This window comes from Danio aesculapii, chromosome 18 (genome assembly GCF_903798145.1).
Source record: "Danio aesculapii chromosome 18, fDanAes4.1, whole genome shotgun sequence".
Taxonomy (NCBI): domain Eukaryota; kingdom Metazoa; phylum Chordata; class Actinopteri; order Cypriniformes; family Danionidae; genus Danio; species Danio aesculapii.
Genome location: NC_079452.1, coordinates 35,898,008 through 35,922,912, shown reverse-complemented (window position 1 = coordinate 35,922,912; position 24,905 = coordinate 35,898,008). Strand labels below are relative to the sequence as shown.

Here is a 24,905-nt window from a genome sequence, read left to right as displayed (position 1 = left end):
CAATAACATCCTTTTCAGTGAAATTTGGGCCTTTAACAATAGAATGGTAACAAACAAATCAAAAAAATGCATTTAACATCTTTTACGTGACTTTGACGTGACTGCTTTTTATTAAGTAAAATGAAAAAAAATTAATTAACAAAGAGTCTGAAGAGAAATATAATGCAAAAATCGCATATAATAAATGAAAGCCTAGTCCCAGACATTTTAGAACACAGGTGTCAAACTCTGTTCCTTGAGGGCCACAGCTCGGCACAGTTTAGCTCCAAGTTCTTCAGGCTTGTTTAAAACCTACAGGAAAGTGTGTTGGAGCAGGGTTGAAACTAAACTGTGCAGAGCTGCGGCCCTCCAGGAATTGAGTTTGACCCCTGCTTCAGAAGATCACATCCAGATGCATTTTTTAAGCCCCAAAAATAGGACATGTTTGGGAAAAAGAGGACAAATGGTCACACTATTTTATACGCTACTATGAATGTCAAAGGTTATCAGGTATCACTTTCTTACTCATAAATGTTTTGAATCACATAAGTATGATTCAATCAACTCAGGCTCATTCTGAAAACTTACCGCTATATACATTTGTCGTAAGTGCCAAATATGTCCCAGGAGGTATGTTTTTTTTTTGGTTTTTGTTTTCACAAATCCACCAGAGACCGCTGTCGACTGACTGACTGAATGACTGACTGACTGATCGACTGACCCACCTCCATGTCCATAGAGGCGACCTTGGGTGGCAGAATAGTGAGGGTGGCATCCGCCATCCACCCCAAACCGATCCCCCCACCCCCGCCCAGTCCTCACTTTCATCAGCGACACCCCCACCCTCATCCCCCCAGTCACCCATAACCCACCCCGACCCCCCTTTACTTTGCAAACCGATCATTTCCCTTTCGGGTTGAGGGCGGCGTGATCATCGTTTGCCTAGAGCGCCAGTTCAGCTTGCTCCGGCCTTGCCTAAACCCAACCAATAGTATTTTCAAAACAACCGATTGACCCGCCCACCCACTTCCCTAAACCCAACCCACAGTTTTAAAAAGCAATCCAGAAAAAGAAAAGCTCTCGCCTGATTTTTACCACTTTTTTGGATTTTACCACATTCTCACCCTGTTATTTACTTATTTATTTTATTTTTTGGATTCTGTTTTTATCTTACCCGCTATCTGGAACTGTTCTTCACTGGACTCGAACCCCATCGTCGTGGTCAGCTTCTCTCTGCATCTCAAGTCCACCGATGTACATGGTGAGCTACTGAGGAAACTGGTAACAGCGGGAAAGCCGTGCATATGGAGGTAAGTGGTCAACTGGTAATCGAGAAAAGGAACGGCGTCATACCACCCCGTAGCATTAATTTTAAAGATGAAATGCAGCCATACTTACTTCTGGCTACAAAATTTACGATCTCCAGAAATGAAAGATTTAATAATAGTTCTGCCAGGTCACGTAATTCATAATTATTATCTCGTCAGCCTATAACGACCAAGCGCGCTACATATAAGCCCATCTAAACAATCTCTTTTGCTGTACTCAGGTGACGTTGCAGAAGTTTCCCTCCATCCTCCCCACCACCACCAGGTCGGCCTCGTCTCCACTCGGGTGTTGGCTTCGCTCTGCCTTGATCTTCAGACAGGATCTGCCAGCTCATTCAGAGTTCTGCACCATAGATGGGGCTTACGCCAAAGGACTTTATGAAAGGACAGTAAGGAACTTACATTTATCCAAACAATTTACAATAAATGTTAAAACGTTTATCTGCCTCCTAAAGTCTTTCTGGCAGAAACTTATATAGGGCTACGTTTTCAGAATGAGCCTGTGTTGGAAGCAGTGGTGAGTACATTTTCATTTTTGGGTGTCCTATCCAGTTTAACTAAGGTCAAAACACTCTATACACATAATATTACAGACAAGGTCATAATCCAGAATGCACTGGGGTTGTGCTTCAGCTAAACAGAGGTTAAACAGTGGTTTTCAGCATCCATGTTTTTTCCCTCATAAATGAAACAGGCTCTTATATGGACTGAAACCTGTTTCACAGTATGGTTTTGTATTTATGTCATATTTACAGGCATCCTCACGTCCTCTCAAAGCAGTTTGAGTCTCAATACATACTAAGTGTGAATGAAGGTTCATCTCTCTTGCACACAAACATGACAGGAAGTGAAATTCCCCATTTCCTGTCTGCAGTCCAATTGGTCTGTCTGTAGAACAGCAGAAGTTTTATATATATATATATATATTTGGTGTCCATGTCACACACTTCTCGGCGCCCGCTGCATCTCGTGGGTCCTGCGGTTGCGTCCTTTCTTGTTTTCCTGTAGCAGCTTCCACTTAGTGGCGTGTGATTGGCTGGAGTGGAGGATCTGGCTGGTGTGTGATTGGCTGGCGTGCAGCAGATTGGCTTTCTGTCTGCGTTGTTTGCGTTCTCTCTTCCACACCTGTTCGCAGAGCTGATCAACGCTGTTGGGGCTCGGCGGGTTGATGAGGGACAGAAAGTCGCGATACCACATCTTGCCGTTGGCGGGATCACTGGTGTCTGGTGGGTCTCGGTGCAGTAGATCATCCAGGTGTTCGGCAGGAATGACGTTGAGAGTGAGACGAAGGAGGGTCTGGATGAAGCCGTGCTCAACGGCATGGCAGTAATACACACCTGAGTCCTTCTGATGGAGGCTTCGGATGAGAAGACCCTGTTCTGTGCCCAACACCCTCTCATCTGACTTTATCTAAAACAAAACACAGACACACAGCACTGTAAACATTCTGTGGACAACAGCTGTTCATCTATTTTGGCTGTAGTTCACCCCATTATCCCAAATGTATGATTAGATAAATGTTTGTAGTCAAATTATTGTAAACAAGAGATTGATGATCCATACTAGACACGGATCTAAACTACTAACATTTATGATAGCATGTTGGTCATAACAACATCAATACGTTTAATACACCTGTTTATTTTTGTATCTTATCTAATGTACATAATATTATACACTTACCAGCCACTTTATTAGGTACACCTTACTAGTACAGAGTTGGACCCCCTTTTGCATTCAGAACTGCCTTAATCCTTTGTGTCATAGATTCAACAAGGTACTGTAAATATTCTTCAGAGATTTTGGTCCATATTGACATGATAGCATCACACAGTTGCTGCAGATTTGTCGGCTGCACATCCATGATGTGAATCTCCCATTTCACCGCATCCTAAAATTGCTCTATTGGATTGAGATGTAGTGACTGTGGAAGCCATTTGGGTACAGTGAGCTCACTGTCATGTTCAAGAAACCAGTCTGAGATGATTCGTACTTTATGACATGATGCGTTTTCCTGCTGGAAGTAGCCATCAGAAGATGGGTACACTGTGGTCATAAAGAGATGGACTTGGTCAGCAACACTCAGGTAGACTGTGGCATTGACACGATGCTCAATTGGTACTAATCGGCCCAAAGTGTGCCAAGAAAATATCCCTCACAACCATTACAGCCCCACCACCAGCCTGAACTGTTTATACAAGGCAGGATGGATCCATGTTTTCATGTTGTTGACACCAAATTCTGACCTTACCATCCAAATGTCGCAGCAGAAATCGAGACTCATCATCGATATTTTTCCAATCTTCAATCTTCAAATCTGTCCAATTTTGGTGAGCCTGTGTAAATTGTAGCCTCAGTTTACTGTTCTTGGCTAACACCTGGTGTGGTCTTCTGCTGCTGTAGCCCATTTGCCTCAAGGTTGGACGTGTTGTGCGTTCAGAGATGCTCTTCTGAATACCTCGGTTGTAACGAGTGGTTATTTGAGTTACTGTTGCAATTCTATCAGCTGGAACCAGTCTGGCCATTCTCCTCTGACCTCTGGCATCATCAAAAAAAATTCTCACCCAACGAACTACCACTCACTGGATATTTTCTCTTTTTCGGACCTTTCTCTGTAAACCCTAGAGATGGTTGTGCATGAAAATCCCAGTAAATCAGCAGTTTCTGAAATACCATCTGGCACCAAACATGCCACATTCAAAGTCACTTAAATCACCTTTCTTCCCCATTCTGATGCTCGGTTTGAACTGCAGCAGATCGTCTTGACCATGTCTACATGCCTAAATGGATTTAGTTGCTGCCATGTGATTGGCTGATTAGAAATTTGTATCACTGAGCAGTTGGATAGCTGTACCTAATAAAGTGGCCGGTAAGTGTATATATTTAAGGTCATTATTATTAGCCCCCAGAATGGCAATAGAAAATAAATACAGTAACTTACCTAGTAACCTAATTAACCTAGTTAAGCATTTGAATTGCACTTTAAGTTGAAAACTAGTATCTTGCAAATTAACTACTAAAAAAGTTTGTATTTTCATCATGGCAAAGACAAAAGAAACAAGTTATTAGACAATAAATGTATTGAAACAAGTTGTTTCCATTAAACCGCATGTGGGTTAATACTGTGTTTAAAAAAAGAATAAAAATTTCACAGAATGGCTCTTAATTTTGCCTTCAACTATGAAAAAAGATTAAGAGACCCCCTGAAAGTTTTTGAATGTAAATTCTGACCTGATTTCTAATATTTGATTATATTAGATTATATGTGATTTATCTGCACACACACACAGACAAAAATGTAAAACATAAAATTCTGCGTGATTTTAGCAAACATATAAGATCTCAGAAGTCTATATCCAAGACATACGTTATATGATGAGGTCACTCATCAAATGATCATATTGTGGAAATGATAATGTGAACTGTACAAGGTCAGATGTTTCTCTATCTGCTGTCTGGATCATGATGAAAAAAAATCATGAGATGCCATTAAAAGTTAAGTAGCAGATGGTCAAACCAAACAACTCGCAGTTACAATGGATCTTTTTGAATGAAACTGGGTGGCACGGTGGCTCAGTGGTTAGCACTGTCACCTCACAACAAGAAGGTCCCTGGTTCGAGTCCCGGCTGGGCCAGTTGGCATTTCTGTTGAGTTTGCATGTTCCACCCAAGTTCGTGTGGGTTTCCTCCGGGTGCTCCGGTTTCCCCCACAGTTCAAAGTTCAAAGACATGTGCTAATCTGTAGGTGAATTGGATGAACTAAATTGGTCATAGTGTGTGTGTGTGTGTGTGTGTGTGTGTGTGTGTGTGTGTGTGTGTGTATGTGTGTGTGTGTATGTGTGTGTGTGTGTGTGTGTGTGTGTGTGTGTGTGTGTGTGTGAATACAAGAGTGTATAGGTGTTTCCCAGTACTGGGTTGAGGCTGGAAGGGCATCCGCTGCGTAAAACATATGCTGGAATAGTTGGTGGTTCATTCCACTGTGGCGACCTCTGATGAATCCTAAGCCGAAGGAAAATTTTTAATTTTTTTACATGAGAACAAACCTCTAGTTTGTGGTCCTCCCCGTGTCTCTGAAACTGCCAGTAAATGAGGGCACGCTGAGATTTAGGACTGCACTCCAGAAAAGAGCTGCTGTTTTCAACTCCATACACAGTCTTATCCAGCAAGCCCGTCTCGCCATCTGCCTCATCTGCTCAGACAGAGAAAGAGACAAAAAAGTGAGAAATCTTGAATCGAGACATGAGCGGTGAGAACCCAAACTGACAGTTCAGACCATATGCTGCAATCACACTACAGAGTCACACCCAGTAGGTCTACATCACAGCTGTGTGTCTCTCTACTGGGATCCAAGGCCAAGAGAGCGAGAGAGATAAAAAAAACAAATCCCTGGTTGTGTTAAATGACATCTATTTCTTCTCTGTCTTTCATTTTCTTCTGCTGTTCCTTTTAAGTCTGAACTATGAAACGTCTGTGGTTCAGCAGTGCCACTGTAATGAGGTGTGTTTGACCAGAACTCAGGAAATCAGTGTGTGGTCTTGAACGTGGTCCTAGTGACCTCAAAATGTATACTAGACCATTTAAAAGATCTGGGTCATGAGGCTCTTTTCTTTTTACAATAAGGCTTTATTAATTAATGGTCATTCATGTATTTAATTACATGAACAAACAACGAACAATACATTTATTACAGTATTTGTTCATAACTGTTAAGGTTAGTTCTTTGTTAGTGCATTAACTAATCGCAGTGCATTACCAACAAGTCAATGTCGACAAGCACAACTCTGGATATAAATAATGCATTAGTGAATGTTCAAATTAACATTGACTATGATTAATAAATAGTGTCCAGATATTGTTTTTTCTTAGTTAATATTAGTATAATCACATTAACTAACTTCATCTAAATGAACCTTATTATAAGTGACCAAAAAAAGATTTGCTATATTCAGAAAGAATGCATTAATCATAAGCGACAAGTAATATTTGTGACACTGGCCCACAAATCCATTCATAAGGGTAGTTTATTAGAAAAAAATAAGCTTTCCATTGATGTATGATTTGTTATTATAGAACAATAAAAAAATCTGAATATTGATAAAATCACATTTAAAGTTCTTGGCAATGCATATGACTAATCATAAATTAAGTTATTATATATATATTTCTGGTAAGGAATTTACAAAATGTCTTCATGGAACATGATCATTATTTAATATTTTAAAGATTTATGGCAAAAAAAATAAAAAATTTTGGACTCATACAATGTATTATTGGTTAAATTTGTCTTTAAGACTGGTTTTGTGGTCGATGGTCGCACTTATGGTGTTACAAAAAACTATTTAAAACTAAACTAAACTGATTTTTAACTTTCATTTCTTACCAAAAAATATTTGACATGTTATAATAAAATCTGGTGGATTTTATTTGAAATTTTTTTTAAAAAGCAGCTACATTTTGGAGCTGATTAGAATGAAGAGCCGTGAATATTATATTATATTATATTATATTATATTATATTATATTATATTATATTATATTATATTGAATATTTTTTTTATTTTGAATACTTTTTTATAGTGAATAATTTTTCATGGTCACAGAGTAATTTTCTTCGCCTAATGCAAAACAATGCTTACTAATCTAGAGCTGCTGGATTGACTTTGAGTGCAACATTATGTAGCTAGAAAGGTCACACTTTATTTTGATGGTCCGTTTGTTGAATTGAAGTTACATTGCATTTACATGCCAACTAATTCATCTAGTTAGGGTTAAGTTTAGTGTAAGTTGACATGTACTTGCAAAGTTTCTTATAGTCAGTTAAATGTCTGTTGAAGGAGCAGTATAGCAGATATTAAGCAGACAGTCTACTTCAAAATAAAGTGTCACCGCTAAGGATGCTGAAAACCTTAAAAAAAAAAATGTAATACTTTAATAAATGCAGCCTTGCGGCTTCTTAAAAGTCCAAAACCCAGCAGTTTTGGAAGTTAATGTACATCTATGTGGACATGTTTAAGTACATGTTCTGGAGCTTGTATTCCAGCAAACAGCTGTGAAACAGTTCCTCTGCAGTTAAATGTATCATTAACATAGCGCAATGACGTTTTTAAGCCGTGTTTCATTACAGAAGCTTTAATTAAACACTAATCTGGCATGTGCGGCATGTATGCAGGACTTTCATCTCTGTCTTCAAACATAGTTTCCCCGCACATCCTGAATTATATTTTACAAAGAAGGAAGCATGTCACTAGCATGCAATCATGCTTTCAATAAAGTTAAATAATACAGTTTACAAGTTCAACATTGCTGTTGGTCCTGGATTTTCTTAGTTTTTGAAATGCTAGGTTAGAATTTGTTTGGCTGTTTCCACCTGGTATTAACATGTGTTTAAAGGGGCCTCTTGGGACCACTTGTTGAGGCTCTTCCCTCTTATTTCAATCAGTGTTGAATAAAGTTGCTTTTAAAAGTAATATATTAATATATTAAGTCTTTCTTAAACTTACTTTTTTTTTAATCGCAAATATAAAGTACATACTTTCACATTCCTTAAAAATAACTAAGTAACTCATTTAAATAACACATCTCACTCGTGTGTGTGCCCTTGCATGCATGGGTCAAAAGCAGAGGACCAATTTTGAGTATAGGTAACCATACTTGACAATATTCATATCACTTAATTTCATACAGAGATCTGATATATGGCAATATAAATTACATGTATGACCTACAAGTTCATGTTTGGATTTCAAACATTATAAAATATGTCATTTATGCAAGATAAATTTAAAAAATTTGCAAAAATGGCAATTTACACAAACACACACAAATTGTAAACATGGTTTACAGGGACATTCCCTGTAAAAATTGCTTATTTTTTGCTTATCATTGCCCTACTCAGAGGACTTCCGGTTTCTGCATGTAGTGGAGAGACATGTAGTGTCAGTGCTATGAGGCAATTTTCATTACTTTACAAATATCACAGCTTTTTTGCAATTGTTTTCTCTTCAACGGATCACTTTTATTCAATCATCTTGCAATCATCTTGCTTGAGCAATGCAACCTATGCCAGTGGTAAACATAACTCTCAGCCCATAGTTTGCGATCTTGGCCCCAAAGGTGGCAAAATGGCGGATAAAACATCCCCGCTGACAGCTGACAAACTCATGAACGAGCTGGATAAATTGAGAAAAAACATTACTTGCGAACTTACTGTACTATTGAATTCATGATTGGAGTCTCTCAGTTCATCGACTGCCTTTATTGAGTCCACATTGGCGGCACAAGCATCCACTATTACTGTCATGGAGACCAGCCTCACCGATCACAGTGACAGGATAACTGATCTTACACAAGAGGTCTTGAATATTCAGACAAGGCTGAGGTCAGTAGCGGAGGAGAATGTTGCTTTAATGCGTCAAAATATTTGCGTTTTTGGCCTCCCGGAGGACATCGAGGAAAAGGACATTAGGCGGTTCATGACAGATTTTTTTCCCAAAGCCCTCATGATTTCCTTTGTGCCCCACCAGATATTGGCAGTTATAACTAGACATTATATTAAGAAAAATGCTGCGCTTAGAATTCTATGAGGATTCCTGAGCCTTGGTGACCAAAAGGAGAGCCTCGTTTAATGACGTCAAAGGTCTGCTGTATAAGCGCAATGTTCGTTTCATGCCCCATTCACACGGGGCGTCAGCATCAATGCTTCCCAGTCACTTTGAATGGGTGACGCCAAGCATTGTCGAACTGAATTGTGGGGCCATCGACGCTGCTTCTGCGGCGTTGCTCGCTGCAGAAGTTGGCTATTTCTCAACTTTTCAACCACCAATGGAAGCGTCAGCCAATCAGATTAGCTCAGACAATAGCCGATTGCGGACTTATTTCACTGGCCGACGCTGCTATGATGATCGGGTCAGCCCCAACTTCAGACACTCCCTTAGTCAAGCATTGACACTAAAGCCCCATGTGAATCGGGCATTAGAATGTTTTATCCTGCCAGACTCCGTGTGTCACACGAGGGGCCAGAGTACTACTTTGATTGCCCGGAAGCCACAGAACGTTTCTACCATCAACACTTCTCAGAGTAATTATTGGGACGATGACTGATTGCCTTTAAAGTGCCATTCTATTAAGTTATTATTATTTCTATTATTTATTTTAGAATTTTTGGAGTGATCTGTAAGTAATTAGTATACATTGCCCAACTCCCCCACAGGTAACCTGTGGCAAAATTTGAATTTCAAAAGACTTCGATAAGTATGATTTTAAGAGTTTTGAATTACAGGGACATGAAGTGTGACCCTGTAAATCACCTATTAGAGTACAACTAAGTCATACCCATGTTATTATACAACTTTGTGTCCCTGTAAACCACATACAGTGCATCCGGAAAGTATTCATTGCACTTCACTGTTTCCACATTTGTTTATGTTACAGCCTTATTCCAAAATGGATAAAATTTATTATTTCCTCAAAATTCTACACACAATACCCCATAATGACAATGTGAAGATTTAATTTTTTTAATTGTTGCAAATTTATTAAAAATAAAAAACCTGAAAAAATCACATGTACGTATTCACAGCCTTTACCGTGAAGGTCTAAATTGAGCTCAGGTACATTCTGTTTCCACTGATCACTCTTGAGATGTTTCGGCAGCTTAATTGGAGATCACCTGTGGTAAATTCAGTTGATTGGACATGATTTGAAAAGGCATACACTATTTAAGGGTCCAGGGTTGACAGTGCATGTCAAAGCACAAACCAAGCATGAAGACAAAGGAATTGTCTGTAGATCTCTGAGACAGGGTTGTCTCGAGATACAAGGCTGGAGAAGGTTACAGAAAAATCTCTTTGGAGTGAATGCCAGGCGTTACGTTTGGAGAAAACCAGGGAGCGCTTATCACTAGGCTAATACCAGCCCTACAGTGAAGCATGGTGGTGGCAGCATCATGCTGTGGGGATGTTTTTCAGCAGCAGGAACTAGAATACTAGTCTGTATAGAGGGAAAGATGAATGCAGCAATGGACAGAGACATCCTGAATGAAAACCTGCTTCAGAGTGCTCTTGACCTCAGACTGGGGCGACGGTTCATCTTCCAGCAGGACTTGAGGCTGTAATTGCTGCCAAAGGTGCATCAACAAAGTATTGGGCAAAGGCTGTGAATAATTATGTACATAACTTTTTTCACATTGTCATTAGGGGGTATTGTGTGTAGAATTTTGAGGAAATACATGAATTGAGCCATTTTGGAATAAGGCTGTAACATAAAAAAATGTGGAAAAAGTGAAGCACTGTGAATACTGATAGAAAATAATCAAAACAATCCTAGATTCTTATTTAACACCATCGCTAAATTAACAAATAATCGGTCATCTTTGGAACAAAACGTTCCACCGCAAATTAGTAGTGATGACTTCATGAATTTTTTCAGTGATAAAATAGAAGGCTTTAGACAGAAAATAGGAGATATTAAACTTTCTGCACCGCCTTATACTTCAGATCCAGTAAACACGCCTCTGAATCTAAATAACCTACAGTGCTTTAAAATCAGAGAACAGGAAGAGCTAGACAAAATTATAAATAGCTCTAAATCAGCTACGTGTATATTGGACCCAATTCCAACAAAGTTACTTAAAGAATTGCTACCTGTTATAGGAGAACCTCTTCTTAACATTATCAACTCTTCATTATCTTTAGGCCATCTTCCAAATCCTTACAAGTTAGCTGTTATTAAACCTATTATTAAGAAACCACAACTGGAACCCAGCAACTTAGCTAATTATAGGCCTATTTCAAACCTTCCATTTATATCTAAAATACTAGAAAAAGTTGTTTCTGCTCAATTATGCTCCTTTCTGCAGACCAACAATGTTTTTGAAGTGTTTCAGTCAGGTTTCAGAGCTCATCACAGTACAGAAACTGCATTAGTGAAAATAACCAACGATTTACTCTTAGCTGCTGACCAAGGGTGCATCTCGCTATTAGTTCTACTCGATCTTAGTGCGGCATTCGACACCATTGACCATGGTATCCTTATTAATCGCTTAAAGTCTACAGGTGTCCAGGGACATGCCCTACATTGGTTTAAGTCATACTTATCTGACCGTTACCAGTTTGTGAATATTAATGGACAGCCTTCACAAATCAGCCCAGTAAAATACGGGGTGCCTCAAGGATCAGTTTTAGGCCCTTTGCTGTTTACAATATACATGCTACCCCTGGGAGACATTATTAGAAGACATGGGATCAGCTTTCACTGCTATGCAGATGATACTCAATTATATATTTCAACTAAACCTGACGAGACGTCTAATCTGTCCAAGCTAACTGAGTGTATTAAAGATGTTAAAGACTGGATGACCAACAATTATCTTCTCTTAAACTCAGACAAAACAGAATTATTACTTATTGGGCCTAAATCCTGTACACAGCAGATCTCACAACTCGACCTACAATTAGAGGGATACAAAGTTAGCGTTAGCTCTACTATAAAAGATCTGGGTGTCATATTAGACAGCAATTTAACTTTTAAAAATCATATATCCCATGTCACAAAAACTGCTTTCTTTCATCTGAGAAATATCGCTAAGTTACGAAGTATGCTATCCATCTCAGATGCAGAAAAGCTAGTCCATGCTTTTATGACTTCTAGGCTGGACTACTGTAATGCACTGTTTGCTGGCTGCCCAGCATCCTCTATTAACAAACTTCAGCTAGTACAAAATGCAGCTGCCAGAGTTCTTACCAGGTCTAGAAAATTTGATCACATCACCCCAATTTTATCCTCCTTACACTGGCTGCCTGTTAAGTTTCGTATTGAATTTAAAATATTGCTTCTTACATATAAAGCTTTAAATAATCTAGCTCCTGTTTATCTAACCAATCTTCTGTCTCGCTACAATCCAACTCGCTCTTTAAGGTCTCAAAACTCAGGGCTTCTGGTAGTACCTAGAATAGCAAAGTCGAGTAAAGGAGGTCGAGCCTTCTCATTTATAGCTCCTAAACTCTGGAATAGCCTTCCTGATAACGTCCGAGGCTCAGACACACTCTCCCAATTCAAAACTAGATTAAAGACCTATCTGTTCAGTAAAGCATACACTTAGTGCACCACTTGGGGGCTTCCACACAGGTTATGCATCTTGTTGATATACACTGTGAACATCAGCTACGCTAATTATTTTCTTTATTCTCCATTTCCACCTGGGGATACTCTTCCCGAGGCCCTCAGACTATGCAGAGTCACTGATTCGATCCAAGACCAACGACGAGATGATCCCAAGGTTTTTTATATCCTGGACCTGGCCGAATCCTGAGCAGCTACTGTGATGGTCATGGAGGAGTGGAGAACATGAGACTGATTCCTGTGACGCTCCAGAGACAGACGAGTCTTCGCTGAGGCCAGCTTCCAGCCTCCGCCACTGAGACTACAGCTCTGCACAAAAGTTTGGCCAGCGGAGAAATTAAAATGGTCGTGCCCAACTGAGCCTGGTTTCTCTCAAGGTTTTTTTTTTCTTCACTTCCGCCTTTAGTGAAGTTTTTTTTCCCTCTCCGCTGTCGCCACTGGCTTGCATGTTTCGGGATCTATAGAGCTGCGCATCGTTGGATTTGCTCTTCAGTATTTGGACTCTCAGTAGTGATTATTAAATCACACTGAACTGAGCTAAACTGCACTGAACTCAACACTATAAACTGAACTACACTGTTCCTATTTACTGTGACCTTTTATGTGAAGCTGCTTTGACACAATCTACATTGTATAAGCGCTATACAAATAAAGGTGAATTGAATTGAATTGAATTGAACTTTCTGGATGCACTGTACACCTGTATACACACACACACACACACACACACACAGACCACAGAATTATGATTTAAAAATTAACAAATAGCACTGTTGGCATTACCGTGATGTTGCAGATCCGAGCATTGAGTCAGCGGGTCTCCGTTCCTGATGTCCTGACGCCTCGTTCTCCTGCAAGCGGACAACAAGCACACAGCAGAACATTAGAGAGCTCAGAAACTCACGTATCGACTCCCACACACATCTGTCTTGCAGGAAACCTCTCACCGTGCTGCATGAAGTAAACCAATTTCAGCGCCACATGAGTGCAAGTGTGTCTGAAATTAAACCTGTTTTAGCTCTGGGCTGTTTAACTTTATGAAAAGATGTATCTCGAGACGTCTTGTCCTGAATGTTCATTTGAGGCAGTCTGGTAATGTTGGCAATATGTGAGGCCTTTTCAACACCAGTAGCACACAAAGAGCCTCTCTGAGAAGAAGCCCGTCCACAAATATTATTTGCTACTGGAACATGGCATGGACTGTAACTGTGAGACCTGTCGTGATCTGGTTTTGGAAACTGAAGATGAAGAATAAAGTAGGGTATGTTTGCTTTAGATGGCAAAGAGGATATGAATTTAAATTTGAGGTGTTTCTGAGTGCCTCAATGGACAGAGTTCAAGGATTTGACTCCGCAAATATTAAGGTCAGGAACTTAATATGATATGATATGTATCGTGAAATGTGCTTGCAAAACTTCTAATGTTCAGGCTGTGGTTAACTGGAAATAATAAGGGCAAGAACTGAAAAGTGCTTTTTAAACCCTTAATGTTCAGCCTTAGTTTAACTGAAAAGTAATTTTGATAAAGCTAATAGTTGATGACTAGTAACTTTTTTTTATTTAGGAAAACTAAAAACTAAAGTAAAATATAAATATGAAAAGCGAAAAAACTGAAAAAGGTGGTTGTAATAAAATATTGGGAAAAAAATTACATATTAAAGGGCACCTATGATGAAAATCATCTTTTGTAAGCTGTTTGGACAAAATTGTGTAGGTATAGTGTCCACAGTCAAATTGGGGTGATATAAAGACAACCTCTTTTTTAAATTTCCTGACGTTAAAATAGGATCCAATTCCCTCACATTTTGAGGCCCACTGCAACGTGACGTAGGAGTGTGGTTTCCCTGCCCACCGAATTGATTGACAGCCGCATATTAACTTGTCTCCGTAGTCCAATCATATCAACAATACAGGACGTGTGCAAAGCAACCGGGATTAAAAGGTTTGTTCAGCCCTCTGTGATCATCAATCATCATCAAATGTGATCAAGAATGAGCTTTACAAGTTTAAAACATTTTTAAAACAGTGCATGTTTATAATAAAGATAGTAAAATTGCCACCACAATCACCACAGCCGCATAGTGACAATACAATTATGAAAAAAGATGCTTCGATCCCAGTTTGTGGACGTTAAATCAGGTTTATTTTGTATATTACCATAAAATAAAAATTCCGGGATTTTTTCAGGAGAAATAACAAAACGGGAGGGTGGCGGGAGATGGGTCTGAAATACAGGAGACTCCCGGAAAAAATGGGAGGGTTGGCTAATATGCATATTTCCCAGTTTTAAAAAAGGTATAATAAATAATTTGATGGGTATTTTGATCTGAAACTTTACAGACACTTTCTGGAGACAATCTATTATGTTAAACCTTGAAAAATGGTTAATATTGGTGCACTTTAATATAAAAACATGCCAAAAGCAAACACTAAAAAACACAACAATTTAAACAATTTACTAGATATTAAGCTGCCTTTCCACCGCAAACACAAGAGGAATTCACGAGCCCACTGTGTAAAAAATGTCATCTGTCATCTTCATGTCATCTGCAGTGTTTCTGTGTATCCTCATTGTACCTCTTAGCCGTTGGGAAGTATCGGGAACACTGAGAGCCATCCCATGCGCAGTAAGGGTCACGTGCCAGGCAGCATTCAGCGCAGGCCTTCCCATAGACGTCACAGCGATGCAGAGGCATCTGAGAAACCCCGATGGCGGATCCAAGATAGAGCTGTTGCTGTAAAGATAAAGCCAAGACACTGAGACTTCCATGTAACAGGAACCACAAAGTTTTTTTTTTTGTGTGTGTGTGTGTGTGTGTGTGTGTGTGTGTGTGTGTGTGTGTGTGTGTGTGTGTGTGTGACAGAGTTAATGACTGAGGATAAGGGAAGTTTTCTCTGTTTCTTACGCAGCTGTTTAATTATATATGCCTTTAGATAAGCTCTCAGTGTCTGCTTGATTATTCACACCGTCTAAAGGAGAGCTCACACTGCACTCCTGAGTGTAAAAGCAGCTGCTGTGTGTGTGTGTGTGTGGCCTCTAATGGCAGAACCTCATGTTGTCGTGTTGTGTGACTGACTGTGACAGCAGCTCCTGCACTGCGTAATGCAGACTGAGGCCAATGGCGCATATGTGTGTGTAACCTAGCCTGAGAGCTGCGTTGAGTTTTTGGTACATGATTAATCTAGCTGGTCTAAGGTAGATCATCTGTGTCAACAAAATGCAGAGCAGCATGAATATTATTCAAGCTAACGTAGCTGACCAGCTTACAAAAACCACTATCTATCTATCCATCCATCCATCCATCCATCCATCCATCTATCTATCTATCTATCTATCTATCTATCTATCTATCTATCTATCTATCTATCTATCTATCTATCTATCTATCTATCTATCTATCTATCTATCTATCTATCTATCTATCTATCTATCTATCTATCTATCTATCTATCTATCTATCAATCAATCCATCCATTGTTTCTATCCATCCATCCATCCATCCATCCATCCATCCATCCATCTCTCTCTATCTATCTATCTATCTATCTATCTATCTATCTATCTATCTATCTATCTATCTATCTATCTATCTATCTATCTATCTATCTATCTATCTATCTATCTATCTATCTATCTATCTATCTATCTATCTATCTATCTATCTATCTATCCATCCATCCATCCATCCATCCATCCATCCATCCATCCATCTATACTACATACACTTGCACACAATTAGCAGTGAATAAGTATCTATGTTTTTTTAATATATATAAAACATTGTCTATTTTGCCCTGCTCCTCACCTACTGTATAAAACCAATTATGCTCCTCAGACCTGCCAAATCAAATCATGTTCAGTGCCGCCACTTACAAAAAGCTGCTTTTTTACTACCTTCATTGAATTAAGGGATCAGTTGTTTGAAGCTCTAATAATGCTAACCTGTTTTGTGGAAAGCTCCATGGCAGTAATAGCAGTTGGCTCCTGTAAAAAAGAAGTGCTTTTAATAATTTTATTCGACATCATAAATGTTACAAAATATTTCTCAGTCTCAAAAGGAGAAAATATTTTTATCGTCAAAATATTACAAGAAATTCTCAGTGTGAAAAGGCAAACATAATAAATCATCTTGAACATGCTACAGTGTAGAATGTACAGTATATGGTTGTCTAAGGGGGAAGAAAATCTCCCATTAGGAATAATGTACATATAAGCTCATGTTAACTCACTCTGAACACAGTCATCTCCTCCAACAGGACTTCCTCAAGGTCATGCCATGTTCCTCTTGGGATGGAAACCACCTTAAGAACTGTGCCCATGTCTATGGTAGAAAAAGAACAACTTGTATTTTACATAAAGCATATGCCAAAAAATAAAACACTTCAGTTTGATGGTTCCCTTCAGATACTTGGTTGTTTCTAAGTACAGTAACTTCAAGTCAACTAACAATCAATAGAGTATTACCGGAACATGCATTCACACTGAATTTTTGTACGTTATGTAAAAAAAAATGATTTTAGACTATTAGGTTTTTGTTATATTTAGTTATTGTTATAGTCAGTAGATTACTGGCTGATGGTGCAATATGCGGAGCTGATTCGGGACCAGCCATGATCAATCATAAGCATGTGATCCTCTCGAAATTAGTTTATAGACAAAACGCACTTATTGCTTATCATCAAAAATTAAAATAACAACAAGACAGCTGAGCGGAATCCGTGAAAAATAAACCCTGAAACTCTGACCGATGTGAGGATAGTTTACTCACACGTGACTTGTTTTAACTATTTTAGTCTGTTTAGAAAATGTTGCCGTGTAAAAGCGAACCGCACCAAGTCCCTGTTTCGGAACAAAACAACCACCCATATAATCAGGGCAGAGACAGAATCTGTGACATTTTTTTTTTGTTGCTATTTCTGTGCAGAAAAAAATGTAATCTGTGGATTTATGCTGAATGATTTTGGGACTATAGTAGCTAAAAACTTTTATCGAAAGCTAAATTTAGCTAAATTTTATCCAAAATTTACAATGCAAATCAAATTGGATCCACTTGTTTGGTAAACAAAGCAATCTCTCATACATTACATTTGCTAAAAATGTATTTTACAAACTGTATTGTAAATAAATCATATAAACATTTACTATATTAGTCAATAATATTACTGAAATTTGTATAAAACTGAATAAATATATATTTAGTAAATAAATAGACTCAATCAAGTGCTAAAAAAATCTGCAGAAAACTGCGGGTTTCTGCGCATTCAGATTCCATATGGGCCTACTTATAATCAACGAATAGTCTAAAGGGGACCATTAAAATATAGTGTTACCAAAAAACAACTCACCAGTGCCAATAAACATGACATCATACTGGCCATCCTCTGCTTCAACCCTGTCCACCACTATCTGAGTGAACTGGTAGTCCACATCAGTTTTGATTATAATTGGACGGTTGTTGATTGGAAATACTGGGTTGTACATGGCCGGATGGCTTCTGGCAAACGTGATGACATCATCAGGAAAGTCCTTTGTCGATTCAAAACCATCAAACGTTTTGCTGGGACACTGTCCAAATTCGGGAGAATATATTAGGATACAAGCAAACATTTCATTTTGATTTGAGCCATAAAAAAGGTATGATGTACATTAGCTCTGAATGGCCATCTTACCGTGCCAGGTCTTGGATATGGTACTCTACTCAAAAATGGTACCCATTGGTAATTGGGTCCATCACGGTGGGCATATGGGCCCAAAAACACTCTCCTGATATCTGCCATACTGTACATGCAGACCGCCGAACCCTTAAAAATATTACTGCAAACAAAGAAACAACAATTACCAACTGTTTCACAGGTTCATCTTTAGGGACTTAAACACAATTATCACACTCGGAATAGAAGATTACAGATTATGCAGTTATATAACAGTATACTGTGGTGTAAATTGGATGTTTCATTACCTGGATGTTGTAAATACAGCATAGATAATGGGGTTTTTAGGATCCTTGGAGCTCATGAGAAACACGTCGTCTGGAAATGATCACAGTGAGGTACTGTGAGTTGTCAACCAAACATGTTAAACAAGTAAAACATTGTTTTTTACACTTACGCAGTTCATCAAAGTGTGTATCGATGCCGTTGAGGCCAGGAACTGAGCAGACTAAACGGGCCTTCAGAAAGGTGGTCCATTTGTTCACTAAACTCCTGTGGCCTCCAAAGTCATTCTGCCAAATACAAACCAGTACTTATTTAGTTCTGTTTCTGTTATGTAGTGTTTACTTCACATTTACTTCATATCAGTTGAAATGTGTGAAATAAAATTATTAACACTAGATTTTTTATGGGTTTTATACACAGGGTTATGTGCCTTTTTAAACATTTCATTTCAACTGATTTGATATATGACTCAGAAGTGGATTTAAGGAAGCTGAACATTTCAACACTCTCAGAAATAAATATGAGAGCTTTCAAAAGGTACACGTTGGTACATAAAGGGTCCAAATTGGAACCTCAAAGGTTCATATTAGTTACTAAAAAATGTTGAGAGAAAATTTTTGTACTGTTTGAGGTACTAATATGCGCCCTAAAAGTACAAACATACTCACTCACGGGCCTTCCCAAAAAGACAGTCAGACAGTTGCAGCACATTCAGAACGCTGCGGCCAGGATTCTGACCAGAACCAGAAAATCAGAGCACAACACACCTGTCCTCAGGTCTTTACACTGGCTCCCAGTTACATTAAGAACAGATTTTAAAGTATTATTACTTGCCAATAAATCATAAATCAAATGGCCTAGGACCTCAACACATTACAGATATGCTCCTTGAATACAAACCTAACAGATGCCTCAGATCATTAGGATCAAGCAAATTAGAAATTCCAAGAGTTTAGTCAAAGCAGGGTGAATCCGCCTTCAGTTAATACATCCCCCGCTGCTGGAATCAGCTTCCAGAAATGAAGTGAAAAATACAGTTTTCCAAGAACAAAGAATGTTGACCTGACAGCAGCATTTGAAAGTACAAAAGAGTGGGAATTTGGTTTTAAAAGTAGAAAAGAATAAAGTTTTACAATTTTAGCTAGAGAATATTGGACTGATGTGGTGGAACATTTCATTGCCCAGGAAAGCCATTACCGGCTGATTTTCTTTGAAATGCAGTTCACATTTTGTGAATCATTTCCAATTCAACTCAAATGTTAGTTGAACAGAGTCAATTTTTTACCATTAATATCCAGAGCACAATATATATATATATATATATATATATATATATATATATATATATATATATATATATATATATATATATATATATATATATATATGTGTGTGTGTGTGTGTGTGTGTGTGTGTGTGTGTGTGTGTTTGTTTGTGCGTGTGTGTGTGTGTGTAACCTAGTCTGAGAGCTGCGTTGAGTTTTTGGTACATGATTAATCTAGCTGGTCTACGGTAGATCACCTGTGTCAACAAAATACAGGGCAGCATGAACATTATTCAAGCGAACGTAGCTGACCAGCTTACAAAAATTACTATCTATCTATCTATCTATCTATCTATCTATCTATCTATCTATCTATCTATCTATCTATCTATCTATCTATCTATCTATCTATCTATCTATCTATCTATCTATCTATCTATCTATCTATCTATCTATCTATCTATCTATCTATCTATCTATCTATCTATCTATCTTTGCAAGCATTAAAAATGTCATTACATCAATCTGCTGAGGCGTTCACGAAAATAAACAAGCAGTCTTGTGCATAACAATGCATAATGAAGAGGAGCAAGAACAAAATGACTCATTTTTGGCAGCTTGGTTGTAATAAAAGCTGTTTTTGGACTAACAGGGAACTTTTGCATTGTAAAACTTGTTTTTATAAGTCTCATCCATATCAAAGGATCAAGGAAATGTGGATTTCTCAATTCACAAACAGATTCACTACTTTAAAGTTCTATATCATTACATACAGCCTTTATTTACACACACACACACACCTGTCTGCAATCTAGCTTTACACCAAAACCTGGCATGCGGAACACACGAGCAATATAAACAGTCTCATTTTGCAGTGGATTGATCAGCTCTAATTAGCAGGGCTGGAAAAATGTGTTGCATAAACGAAACATACACTCTGCATAATGAGACAATTGTCTGCGCCGGTGCAGGGAGGATTCCAGTCATACCGGAATACCGAGCAAGCTGTAATTGAGAACACCTTTCTAGCTGTAGACTTGCACTTGAGCTGAGCCAAAGAGCCTGCCAGAGTCTCACATTTTCTTTACAGAGGAGTCTTTGTTCTCTCGGCTGATGGCTTCTGTGACATTTTAGGCATCTCTTAAGTTGCATGGTGACAGTGACTACATTTACATGGACAACAGAAATCTAATTATTTACCTTCATCTATAAGGCAATGAGTACATTTACATGGACAACAATGCTCCAGTTTCAATATGATTAAGACAATACTCTGTGTAAGAGTCACCATGTAAACAGCAATTTTTGAATACCTTAATCCGACTAAAGTCATAATTGAATTTAACAGTAATTGAATTAAAATTTGTGGAGTATCCCTATTTTAGTGGCATTATTGAAGAGCAGTACAGCAGTACAGTACCTTCCTTATATGTTAGGGTCAAATCTGATCGATTTACAACTTAAGACATTCATAAGTATTGTGTTTTACATCTGATTGCCTCAAGGCCTTATGATCAGTGGCGGTGCTAGCTTGAATGGCACCCTGGGCGAACCACTGCATACATCCCCCCTCCCCCCACGTCTCTCAACCTTACAAATAGTTGGTTTATAAAAGTGTAGTAGTTCTAGTATGGTTACAAAAAATATTTATAGCTATTATAAACAAAATAATAATAATAACAATTATTATTATTATTATTATTATTATTATTATTATTATTATTATTATTATTATAAATAACAGAAATCAATCCTAAATGTAACTGGAAAACAATTAATTTTGACAAAAAAATACATATGTTTTATAGAATTATCTGTTGATTCTAGACTTGACTCAAGGCCGAAAATTAATGTTACGAAGTCTTACCTCCCTGCCTTATTATCCTTCCTTTCTGCTTCTATAGCCATACTTAGTCAAAAGATCATATTCATATTACATCAACTTGACAGTTTTGTCAACTAGCAAAACTCGCTGCGAGCCGACACCTCGTGTCATACAGTAAGTAACATAAAATGCTGCACTTTTAATTCTTTTTTATATTCTTTTCCTGTTTACTCAGAAATGACCAAAGTATAACTAGTGCTAGTTCTTTGTCTATGCTCACCGTCTGTACCCTCAGTCACTATTCCCTACATTAGTACACTAATATAGTCCAATTGAAGGACTGAATGCATATTTGTATGCTCAGTACACTCAGTACACAGGAAAGGATACTGTTTTGTTTGTGCTTTGCAGGTTAATAAATCATCCAGATGGATTAAATTTTCAATTTCTTTGGTCAGACCATGTGATAGCTATTTTAACCAGCTGTCTATTATAAATGAAACAGTATTTTGATTTCTGTCATCTATTGTTCATTTTGTAAACATTTTCATTGCCTATTTGTATTTTCACTGCAGGTATTTTATGTCTAATCATATAAACTCATGTTAAACACTACTTTAACACATTGTTCACAGCTAAAGAATGTTGTAGAAAAAATTGGTGGTGAAAAAAGTTTTTTTGTGCTAATTTAAGAGCAGTTAAAATAGATGTTGTTCATTTATGACCGGTTTCACTAAAGTAAGGGGAAGTGAACGTGACAGGAGGGTTAATCAAACTATTACCATCATGTAGCACTTTTCACCAAATATTGTGATGGGATATTCCATACACACACGGCTGTTTGACACTACTCTCTGCACCTACCAGGTCAGTAAAAGACCACAGACACTACAGTTTTTTCTTTCCATTTGAGGTGCCATATTTAATTCCACTAAAACAACACTCTTCCATCAGTCGTTACTTCATACTCGCATCCAATATCTCAGTTTGTCAGTTTGGGAATGAACGAAATGTTTCTGAATGAAAGTGAAACTACCAAACTGCAATTCAAATCAACAAATTAAAATTTAAACACCCGATTAAACTCCTGAGGAAATGTGGATAGTGTGGCGACGCAATGATGTTAATCGTACTATGTATTATAACATGAAAAGAGGGATCATGATAGAAACGTTCAAAAAGCAACTCATGTAAACACCTTTTCTTATTCAGATTAAGTCAAATAATTAGACTGCTGATGTCCATGTAAACGTAGTCAATATTATAATTAAGATGTTTATATGAGTTGCTTTCAGGATTCCTTTTTTAATAATTTCCTTTTCATTAAATTTGTTTGCATTGTATTTTGTGCACATTTTTTTTTCTTATTGGATAAAAACTTTAACCTAATCAGTTGTGAGCATACTTTTTTAGTTTTTTTAAATTCATGCTAATCTTGACGTTTCCATTAAGCATTTTTTATGTGATATTCCAAAATGTGCTTAAAATAGGTTAATGGAAACCTAGTGATGTTATGTGTGTTTATAGAGTCTCTGTACCTTACACAGCTGTCCGATTCTGGCATGTGTGGCTTTGCTGATTTGCTCTCCATCAATGGCGTTTTCTCTGAAGAACAGATAAATCTTGTCATCTTCGGGGTTGTCGCTCTCAGGGATGAGATGGACGCTGATAAATCTAGGATCTGAATGGATGCACAACAAAACAAATCAAGAAAAATACATAAACATCAAAGCTTGTTTTTTATGGATATTTACACAACACAGTACAACTCAAATTACCATCGTTGTAGCACAAGCGCACAAAGACCTATACAAAGTCTCTTTATCACACACACACGCACGCACACACACACACACAAACAGGCATTTATTTTCTCTTTTAATGGCTTATTCAGTTAACAGAAAGAAAAGTATGAGGAAATGAAGACATTTACTATTTATAAAATCTTAATTCCATCACATGTGCGCGCACACACACACAGACACAGTAAGGTGATGATATCTGATAGCATCTTCAAAGGAGGAGATAAAAAAAAATCCAGTTCCTCTAGTTTAATTAGGGACCGAGCACCTATAGTGTGTAAGCTCTATTGGATTTGCTCCATTTCTTCTTCTTCTTGTTCTTGTTCTTTTTCTGCAGAATTTCTCGCGATTTTGAGGCACTAAACATGCCCGAAAACTCACGTACCTTTGCACACGCCCCAGAAGTGGCGCAACTTTACGCTTGTTATAGGTTTCGGAAGTGGGCGTGACAAAATGACTTGACAGCGACACCTATGCACATTTGATGGACATGCCAAACCCTACAAAAAAGTCTCTTGGAGTGATATCTCAAACCCAACAGGAAGTCGGATATTTGTAACTTCCTGAGTTCGAAAAAGTGCAGTTTTTGCCATTTCCAGGCGTTGTATTTTAACAAACTCCTCCTAGGGATTTTATCCGAGCAACACCAAAATTGGGTTTTGTCATCTAAAGGCCATGGCGATGTTAAATTGCAAAGATCTAGAGTTTTCATCGAAGGCCGTGCCCGTGGCGGCTTCGCAAACTTTGACGATTCGCCACGAAACAGTAAGTTGTTAAAACTCAGGCATGCATTGTCCAACCTGCCTCAAAATTCACACATTTGATAACAGTCCTGACCTGAACACGATTACATGCAGTTATAGTGCCACCTGCTGGCAAAAGGAAATTACTTAGAACTAAGCAAAACAATGTCCGATCTGCCTGAAAATGTACAGGTTCGATGAGATTTCTCTCCTGTCCTCTCCTGAAGACATCTACATGGCAATATTGAGTCACAGACATAGCACCACCTGCTGACAGAAGGAAGTTTGGCCTAAATTGGTGATTTCTGAGGGTTTTTTAATATGTATCAGCTTAAATTATTATTGTCTGCTGTTCTCTGTCATCCTGAGGCCACCAGGTGCGAGGTCCCTTTCATTGCTGCTTGCAGCTTTAATTGTCTTTGATCTCTCACATTTTTATATGGGAAATATCAGCAAAATAATGCCATAAGCTTTATGTTTATCATCATTTTGGTTTAAAATTACATAATTGTACTTTATATTGTGTGTTTTTTCCATTGGTAGCATTTTTATGTTTCATTTTTCATTTCATGGACTTGTTTCTCACGTATAAAACAGTAATTTAACTATTAAATTAAATAGTTAGAAGCCACTTCACTTTGAATTATGCTGTGAAATACTGTAAAAAAGTCATATTTATGAGCCATAAAAACAAAATTATCTTTTATACTGGTTTCTTAAAATTAATATTTATTGTTTATTGGTGTTTTTATTGTTCATTAATTTTATTTTCAGCTTAGTCCCTTTATTAATCTGGGGTCGCCACAGCAGAATAAACAGCCAACTTATCCAGCATATGTTTTACGCAGCGGATGCCCTTCCAGCTGCAACCCATCACTGGGAAACATTCACACACACTCATTCACACACA

General features: G+C 38.0%; 1 protein-coding gene across 1 annotated transcript in view; it reads right to left on the bottom strand.

The window, feature by feature from the left end:
* Positions 1 to 1,658: 1,658 nt before the first annotated feature.
* The window catches only part of sema3ab (sema domain, immunoglobulin domain (Ig), short basic domain, secreted, (semaphorin) 3Ab), a 65,149-nt gene continuing 41,902 nt past the window's right edge, over positions 1,659 to 24,905 (bottom strand). The window contains exons 7-17 of the mRNA XM_056477937.1: positions 22,989 to 23,131; positions 18,534 to 18,648; positions 18,385 to 18,454; positions 18,095 to 18,239; positions 17,771 to 17,990; positions 16,655 to 16,746; positions 16,368 to 16,409; positions 15,002 to 15,159; positions 13,209 to 13,276; positions 5,351 to 5,496; positions 1,659 to 2,717 (exon numbers count right to left, since the gene is read on the bottom strand). Coding sequence (XP_056333912.1) covers positions 2,247 to 2,717; positions 5,351 to 5,496; positions 13,209 to 13,276; positions 15,002 to 15,159; positions 16,368 to 16,409; positions 16,655 to 16,746; positions 17,771 to 17,990; positions 18,095 to 18,239; positions 18,385 to 18,454; positions 18,534 to 18,648; positions 22,989 to 23,131 — 1,670 coding nt within the window. The 3' untranslated portion in view covers positions 1,659 to 2,246. The remainder of the gene's footprint in view (positions 2,718 to 5,350; positions 5,497 to 13,208; positions 13,277 to 15,001; positions 15,160 to 16,367; positions 16,410 to 16,654; positions 16,747 to 17,770; positions 17,991 to 18,094; positions 18,240 to 18,384; positions 18,455 to 18,533; positions 18,649 to 22,988; positions 23,132 to 24,905) is intronic.